The sequence below is a fragment of the Bombus huntii genome, chromosome 3, assembly GCF_024542735.1.
Source record: "Bombus huntii isolate Logan2020A chromosome 3, iyBomHunt1.1, whole genome shotgun sequence".
Lineage (NCBI taxonomy): Eukaryota > Metazoa > Arthropoda > Insecta > Hymenoptera > Apidae > Bombus > Bombus huntii.
Window position 1 is genome coordinate 10469953 of NC_066240.1, and position 9825 is coordinate 10479777.

General features: G+C 38.1%; 1 protein-coding gene across 3 annotated transcripts in view; it reads right to left on the bottom strand.

Moving 5' to 3' along the window:
• The window catches only part of LOC126863748 (carbonic anhydrase-related protein 10), a 226734-nt gene extending 217141 nt beyond the window's left edge, over positions 1 to 9593 (bottom strand). The window contains exon 1 of one of the 3 annotated variants that reach the window (XM_050614218.1): positions 8298 to 9593. In XM_050614218.1, coding sequence (XP_050470175.1) covers positions 8298 to 8352 — 55 coding nt within the window. In that variant the 5' untranslated portion in view covers positions 8353 to 9593. The remainder of the gene's footprint in view (positions 1 to 8297) is intronic. The other 2 variants (XM_050614219.1, XM_050614220.1) reach the window with 2 other exon arrangements.
• Between the last annotated feature and the right edge of the window lie 232 nt (positions 9594 to 9825).

Sequence of the window (9825 nt, forward strand, 5' to 3'; positions counted from 1 at the left end):
ATCGTATAAAGTCTTATCACGTCCCTTTCTATTTTCCTATTATCAGTTCCTCTAGAAAATACCAACTGAGAATTTAGTTAATTAAATCGACTATCCTCTGAACAAAGACATCGAGCAAAGTACTAATAATCCCGACGCGACACGTATATTCGAAATATTTAGACTAGTCACTTCAAGCCCGCCTCGAGTCTCGTTTTATCGAGGTTCTCGCATAATTATGAGCTGGTTGCTGTCAATAACGACGATAACAGTCGACGAGGTTCAATCGAGATAGCACGTTTATGCGATAATGTGAACGATTAGACGCAGGCTAAAGCTGCGCTGTTCCGAAGCTACCAAGATCCAGATTGAAAATTACGACACTTCTCTAAGCTATTATCTCGATCTTACGACTCATTTGTGTCGTGCCTTGAGAATCAGAGACGTTCAAAATTTTCATATCGAAATTATTGCTACTTCTTTCTGGAAAGTTAATGAGAGGAATCCAGGTATAATTTATATATAGTGCACTAGGACTATTTTCAGCGATAATCGATCTCAAAAAGAGGACGCAGATATTTTTATCATTGACGGAAATGTTTTAGACAGATCGAAAAAGAAGGGAGTACGTCTTTTGCAATTGTACTATCCCACATACTTTGGCGAACTTCCCATTTACACATAGTACAATGACTCTACTGAGCTGACTACCTAGATTAACATCGCCAAATAGATAAATAAATAACAACTAATTAATAAATAATTATTGTCAACCCCTAACCCGGGGATGGTTGCAGAACCAGCATTCAGAACAAAGAAAAGGAAGAATATTGTAACGAACGAAATTCTCGAATGCACCCCTCGTTCACGTAGATTACGTGAGAGCAAAATCGCGAGACAAAGCTATTACGCTGCAGACGGCGCATCGTTCGGTTGTTTGTTTGATTGCGTTTCAATGTATAACGCTGACACGCGTTTCCTTTCACCGAAAAGGACGACGGAGGCGAATGAGGGACTCCAGCCACGTTTCCGTACTCCGGTTTTAACTTCCAAGTAGCCAGAAGCGGGACTCGAGTTTAACGTAACAATAGTAGTTTCAACTTCACTTCCATTATACTTGCTCTTTTACATAATGGAGACATAAGGCAGTTTCACATAATTGTGGGTATTTTGACATTGTTATAGAGCGACTAATTAATCCCAAACGTCTACACGTTAATCAATTAGATTCAAAAATATCATTGGTTTGTTCTTTTTTAAAATAGGAACATGAAGTATCTTTATGCTTTGATATTGTTATATAGCGATTAAGTGCAAATAAGATAATTAAACTTTGCGTTATGTTTAAGCGAATTACGCCTACACAAAATGTCGTCGTAAAGATTTCTGTTGCCGATTGTTGTACTCTGAGACAAAGTGCGACATTCTAAATCGGGAACGTAGTCGTCGAAGTTATTTCGTTGAGCGTTAAAATAATTGGAGAATTTCCACAGGTCACTTGAAAGTAACGAAGGATCATTAAAGTCGAAGATCGCTTAAAGACCACAAGAGTTCATCGATATCGCATTATTAAGATTGAAGATCAATTATAGGTCATAAATTGTGAAGTAAAGTTGAAAAAATTAGACGAAAGTCATAGATCATAAAAATCTCGACACTGTTATAATCACTTGAATTATAATCGATGTAGCGTCATTGATACTAAAAATATTCTAAAGAAGATACTTTAAATAAAAATAAATAACTTCTATTTGCAAAATCATCCGACACTTTCTGGATATAGTACAACCTGATTGCGCAACAATTTTCAAAGAAATTATGTGGCACAAAAAGAATTTCCAAGCCAGTTGTATAACATTTTTGACGACAATTATCGCCGCTATGGTTAAAAGTCCTAAAATGTGCGTGGGAAGTCAGTCACAGTTAATCTCCGCTAGATTAACGTCTGATTCCGCGTAATGTATTAACGGGACAAGCGCGAGCAAGTGAAATGGAAGAACGTAATCACATTAACGGGGAAGTTAGTGTCGGTTTAGGTGGCATGAAAAGTGGTAAAAGATTACAGATAGCGCTCTCTAAGTATCCGTATGCTGTACACCGCTGAGGGACCTTTACTTTTTTAAATGCAAATACTACATCCTAAATATTAATGTGCTTAGCGTAACGCTTTTGAAACGACCGTGTCCTCACCATGGAAAATCGCCAGCATTTTTTATACGACAGCTCTCTTTAAATTACTAAAATTCGCTGGAAACTGCATTTTGCTGCGCGACTCACTGATGGTTATAGCCATTTTATGTATCTTATCATATTCATGATTTAATTCCATTTAAACGTATGTAACGACGATAATTCCGACAATAATATGAAATTGAAAAGTCTAGAAACGTAGACGTAAAATAACAAAATCTTCTTTCTACAGATAAAATTGCACTCTGATCGAAAACGTTCTGCTAACTTATTGAAATAGAAAACGAATCGTGTGAAATAAATTTTCTATCATAAATTCCACCTGAATTTCGTCGAAATTCTTTAGAAACCGACTTACAGTAAAGAAACTCGATACTTTAAATCAAAATAGTTGATCCGACGTAAGCACAAAGGAATAAAGGAGGAAAAAATGGAACAAAGAAAAGAGAAACGGTATTAATTTCTTCGCAGAAAATTGACGAATAAACAATTATGTTCGATTCGAAAAGCTCGTGAACGATTAAAGTCCTGTTGAATCTTTGAGGGGTTCGGGCGAAAGAGGAAATGGGCGTACGCTCGGCTCGATGCCGGGGAATAGGGAAAAATTTACTTCCTCATTTCGACCGAATACACGATACAGTTTTAGAGCTCCCTATAAATATTTGCTCGCTACGAAATATTTGAAAACGCCGTAATGGCCGCAATATTTCGGTAAATTTCGCCGACAAATATTCGCAGTTCGGTTGGCAACCGGGTCGATCAACCGGGATTAATAAAAGTAAATCTGAAGATTACCGTGCACCACCGTCTCGCCCTATGCCTAGATTGATTTCTGTCGCGGTTACCTGTTCGTCTATCTCTTTTCGTTTCACCTGCTCGAGGCTCACGCGATAAATGAACCGGCGCTTTTAACTGACGTCTCAGCATGCCGGATACGCGCTACATTTGAAAAGAATAAATCGCCGACGTTTGGAAAGAATAAATTACCTTATTGGGTATTACGAATTAATCGAGAAACTTTTAAGATAAATAATTTCATAAGATAAAATGAACCGAATGGTAGAGGTTTCGGTTTTAATGTTTTTAATGATAGCATTATAATTTTATAATGATTCGTAAAGAACTGAAACTTGAAATAAAAGATACATTCAGCATATACATATAGATGTTTATCATAAAGCTGTAGGTTCTTTTTTCAGGAAGTTAGTCGATTATATAATAAAATAAAATAAGATTGTATTATGGAAATAAACTGTGGCTGCTTGTCAGAATGGATATGTTTTGCAAAATGTATGAAAGCCAACTTGCTGGTAAACCGATATTTTTGAAAAGAACGAGCCAACGAGCTTTTGAATGAAATAAATTACATTGTTCAGTACAGTATATAATAATTAGATAATAAATTGAAAACAGAATTATATTCTAGAGATAAAATATGTCTGTTTGTCAGAATGAATATCTTTCACAAATTCAAAATGGAATAAAATGTCAGATGTATAAATATTCCACAGATGTTATACATTTATATGTACATATAGATGTATCTGCAAAAAATTTATACATGTACATTAAATATCATATATAATTTATATATGTATATTAGATATCATATATTTGATATTTATATGCTTAAAGTATAATATTTTTACACGTAAAGCAAAGAAAAAGAATAAACGAAACAAAGTAGTACAAGACACTACTTGATCAGCCACCTCAGATAACTACAAACACATCGATTTGATTTATCCTTGCGACACTACGACACACTTTTCGCTTCACTTATACCCTATACAAAATATTACCAACACATTAGCCAATATACCAACAACATAATTTCTTTCGTTTCTAACGTTGCGAACGTGCTAATCCTGCGATTATTTCAAGCAACCGTACGATCCTCAAGTGACACAGCAATTTGTCCATCCGCTTGTAGCAGAGTCGTTTAACTTTAAAGCCTGCATGTAAACGAATATAACTTAATTCCAAACAATAAACGAACCGTTTCTTCATGGAAACGATAGCAATAAAAGCTAGGGTTGAGAAACAGAGGGAGCGAACCGGTGAATTGCAGCGGTGAACACTCGAACAAGCAAATGAAATTAAACGGGTCGAGGCGAGTACATATTTCATTAGACGCGTAATCTTGTTTATTGCAAGGTACACTGGTAAGTAATTGAATGTAAACAGTGCAATTTTCCGGCGTTCGTTTGCTCGATTTCCCTAGAAAACCGATCGATCCGTGCTAAACGAATCTTTCGCGCGTCAGAGTTCCGCGAAAGAGGAAGAAGAACGAGAGAAACGAGCACGAACCAGAAAAAAAAATGAAAGAATTATCAGGCAAACGGAGAGAATAGCTGTGTACAAGCGGGCAGAAAAGCAGCTGGGAAAACGAACTCATAAAACGCCACGCATTTTCATTCATTCATTCCCCCGTTCTAAAGCGAATCGACATCGACTATTTCCCCTCTTGACAAAGATACAAGGCTAAAAGGGAGAAGAAGAATAGAGAGGGGAAAAAGGTACAAAACAGGCGAGGAAAAAAGGCAGGAACAACGCGTTTTGATTCACTTTCACGGCCTCGTACTCTTTCACCTTGCAGGATTTTTTTCTATTTTTATTTTTCTTTTTTTTTATGGTCGACACGAAAATCCACCGTCCATCCATGCATATCGTTTTTTATTTCCCCCGACGAAAGCTCTGTTAATGCGCGCGTTAACACCCCACGATCCGCGGTGGCTTTTTTTACAATCCCCCTTTTCTTCGTCCATTGCTAGCTCGCCTTCCTCTCTCGCTTTCTCTCATTTTCTTTTCTATATCTCTTCTTTCTCTCTCTCTCTCTCTCTCCGTCTAGCTTCTCTTCTTTCCCTCACTGTTGTGTATCCGACTGTTGTGTATCTCTGTCTCTCGCTCTGCGTAGATTACGAGGGCTGGCACGCCGTAAAATCTGCCGACACGTGTAAAAACGACACGCGTTAGCCCGCGGGGTTGTTCCCTGTTTTATTTTCCTTGCAACTATTTGCTGTAAACCGGCAACTCCGAAAAATCTCTTTGGGAACGGGCACACGGCTGCTTTAACGTCCACTCGACGACTTAACGTCCGTAATCTAGCTTCACTTAACTCTACCGTGACGTTCCGTAACCCGTCCTACCCCATCTACTTTAGGCTCGTTCCTGCGAGGATTAAGAATCCTCTCTCGCTCTTCGTCTTTTTCGCAGGATGAGACTCCGATGGTTTATGAATTTCCGCTTTCTGCGCCCATTGGGGATAAATTGGGATACAGTCGACTACCAATTTTTTTTCTTTTCCGGTCTTCGTGTTTGGTCGAACAATTGGAATATTTAATTACGTAGAAATTAATAGAGTTGATCATTCGAAAATTGGGGATAAAATCGAATTCTGAGGCGATTAAGATCACTCGTAATAAATCCCTGCGATGAAAATCGATTGGTATCACCTTAGGATTTATATTCAAAATTATACATTAACGTTAGACAATATTTTTCGAAAGTTTGGAAACTAATTTATCGTAAGGAAGAATAATAGTATTAGTGAAATAAAAATGTTATACACGACGAAGTTGAAAATTTGAAAGATAAATGATAGATTCAGTAAAATAATATCCTTACAAAAAAAGAGCAATTATTACAACACGGCAATTTAATTTGGAGGTAAAAGTTACGTCTAAAACCAACCATGATACAGTTAAAGCTAGGTTTTGCTCTTTAACAAGTTGACAATTAATTTAGAGTAACAAAGTAAAACACTATCAGTATTCATATTGGAAATTAAAATTCTTCCTTTCTTTTTGAAAGTTTGTTAAGTCGTCGCTACAATGGTACAAAGTTCGAATGTCCTCGAGCGTCAACAGCTCGAGGATTAACCGTATTCCACTCGTTTAAAACCAGATTAAACGAGCTTCCTTTCTTTTTTCTCCGACTTTATTAACTAATTTAGAGCGAAGCGCGGAGGCAGGAAGGAAAAAAAAAGAATAGTTGGCAAAAAGTTTCGGTCAGGTGGTGGTTAGCTGCAAACTTGTCTGGCGCTTTACGACACTTCCGAGTTCGCGTTCCTTCGTCATACGGGACAAAAACGGCTCCTGTACGACCTCCTTCGAGGAAATCCACGTGAACAATCCTATCAACCTACAATGTACGCGTCAACGAACCCAACTCCTTTTGGGAGGATAAAAACAACTTCTACAATTGCTACATTCAGACAGTTCAATTCAACAGCACAGTTTTCTGACCGTTTTAAACCAAATCAAGACTGGTCATAAAATGTTTACATAGAGATTTTCTCGATAAATCGCGATGCATGAAACTAACAAAACAGAGCAGCTATTTAGCTGTTTTTTCAAAAAATTTTGCAGCCCAATTTATCAGCGAGCGGTAGATATATAAATTGATCATATTTACGGCGGTGATACAAAAGTTTCTGGTCAGATACATGTCCAGCTAAAAGCGATATTTTATACAAAGAATTTATACTATTATTATATAATAAGTATACGACAGTGTTCATTTCAGTGTATTATTTTTTTATTAAACAAAGTGGTATTAGATATCTCTTTTAGATTGTGGCGTGGAGAATCTATTTGGTCGAAAATGTTTGCACACTGTATACTATTTGCCTCGACTATTATTTTGATTCTCATTCAATTTCTTTCGTGTATTATTTACGTTGATTTTATATATTATCGTCTCCGGATGTTTATGCATATTCATATTTTTATGAATATACTATCATCTACTATCTTTATCTACTATTTATTGCGAAGAGTAATTTAATTTGGATATTTTATATAATAATAATAATAATATGAATATGATTTCTTGTCTTTACACCCATTCATAATTTACTGAACATTTGATAACAAGATTTAACTTTTAAAAGAAATACCTATCCAAATAAGTTCCTAATAGGATTGTAGAAATATTGTATAATCTAGTTTTGTTTTTTGTAATGCAGACAGTTCATAACTGTCAATTTTAATTGGTATGTAAAACATTAATTTATCACTGTCCTAAATCTGCTAACGGTCTCTGTAAGGACTTATGAATAGCAGTGCACATATCATATAATATTACCATACAACACTCTGTAATACTATGTATACGATATTATACTACATCGATTGTGCATTATATATGTAATGACCAAACGCCATTCATTTGACACTATTATTAGTATGGATTCTCTGTACTGCGAAAATATTTTTCACACGATCGTACGCCAACTTCAAAATATTTTTATGGTAGAATTTGTTGAAACCAAAAGTTTTCGTATGTAACTGTGTAAAAACGTTTTTCTTCAATTTTCATCGGTTAAGATAATATCAGAAACAATATTCACATTATTAACGTCTGCAGCATCAATGGAGCGCAAAGGACTGAGAATAATAATCATTATTTATATGGAATGTTTTTGAAACCATGGTAAAATCGAAGAAAGCTTCGTTACTCGTCCAACAGAAGGACACGTACGTACTCGTATATATTTTTCAAAAAAATCATGCTCAGATATTCGTTAAATACACGTGCACACTTAATTAGTCATAATCTGCTTGGTTAACCAATCTAGGTAGCTATCCCAGCAATCGTAAACTATAGTGTCAGAATCGGAGTTTGGTTTATAGTTTAAATTAACACGAAAAGATTCGACGTTGTAATGTTTTACGGATAAAAAGTTTTAGAAAATTTGGGTGTCACGAAAAAATTCATGCTCGATAAATTGAACGAGTCTAAAGAAGTGTTACACTTTATTCTGAGAATAATCAAAATTGTCTTCAATTAACAAATAAGACAGATATAATCGAGCTAGTGACGAATTTCACCACATCATCATTTTCATTAACTCGAACATCTGTTTGCATATCGACGTTATTTTTAAAATAAAATCTTTTCGATGCAACTAAAATACACGTGTCTTTAATAAATATTCCAATTAATCCTCGTTGAAAACAGATCTTTACACGAAAACGTTTCATACTAAGTTCCCAATACACTGTTACACGAATCATCGCTCTTTTCTATGATATCACCAGATTTCAATGACATCCAGCGTTACCAATCCCTTTCTTTGAAAGTCAGGGAAGCTCTTCCTACAAAGAAACGAGACAAAAGCTCACCGTTGACGATGACGATGACGCCCAACAGGCAGAGCAGCAAGTGTCGCAGGCACATCTTCTTCCGTCGAGTAGAGATTACCGAAAAAAGGGGGGACACGCAAAAAAAGGGATCCTCACTTGCTTCTGTCGGACATCGTTTTTCAATCTAGTTGATGGAAAAATCCTCGTCTCCCTCTTTCTCGAACTGTCTCTGGCGATCAGTCGACCAGGGACAGGCGGACGTTCATCGCGATCCTGACACTTGTTATCATCTTGCACGAGAACTCCGTGGGAGTTCTAGATGTTCACGCCGTTACTATCCAAATGGAAAATATCAGCAATCAACTCGGATTGATTTCAACTCGATGATCGAGAGGAGAGTCAAAACGAACAATTACAGTTAATTAGAAAAAAAAACTTCAAATCGTCATCGAATAGAACGAAGCTCCGACAGGAATTCAGACTTCTCCAGATGAAATCTCTCTCCTTTTCTGTCCCCTCCGTACGTTTCTAGCAACTGATATTCCCTTTTCTGATTTTCCCTCTGTTGGGACAACGACTCCTAGGCGGCTCTTTGTCTCTCAACACAGATATATAATATCTCTCTTCCTGCGGATCTTCGATCTGCTTGTTTGTTCTTGATGACGTCAGCTAACCACAAACTGTCCCGCGATCCTTTGCAAGCTTGCCGCAAGGAGCGAGGGATGAGAGACCGAATCGTCTCTCGAGACACACTGCTCCCGACTCAGGGACCTCTTAACGTAATTGCTTTTACCGTGTGTCGAATTTCTACGGATCTTAACAGACAAAGCAACCAGTCTGGTCACGACTGTTTCTTCCTTTGCGCACCATCCGGAACGAAATCCTTTTGTATCACCAAGGAACCAGACCTCGTTCAACTTTCTTACACGAAACGCGACTCGACTCTTGCACTAAACTTTGATATATCGCAGTTCGATCTGTTAGCAATTTCCAGCGTGTTACATGTATCGAAGGTATTCGAATGATAAACAACGATATTTCTAAGCTCGACGTACGCACTCGTAGGAGCGACAGAGTCGAGAAGTGGCGCGTCAGAGGCCGAAAGCCATGAAACACGAACAAGAACGCCACGATAGATTTCCGGCCACGGCGAACTCGCGGCGCTTACTGAGTCTCTCGAGGCGCTCTTCGAGGGTGACGAGCACGTTTCTCACCCCCACCATCGGCAACCAGGCCGCCACACGACAGGCCGCGCGGCGATCGGTCGCGCAAACGCACTACCAGCCCACGGTGGTTACGCGTGACTCGCCGTTCGACTCGCGAGCGTCGCGGCGCTTTTCAAGGAGCGAACTGACTGTGAGCAGCGGCTAAGACGGACGTCTGGTGGGGTGCAACAGAGAGAAAGTCGCGCACGTAAAGCGCAGACACACGTATGCACGCGCGCACGTAACAAGATCGCGTAACGTGAGCGTGTCAACGTGAGCGTGTCAGCGTGAGCGCGCGGGAATCCAACTTGCGGCACAAGTTATGACCTCAAAGGGATCGTTAACGAGCACCCGCCAAATTA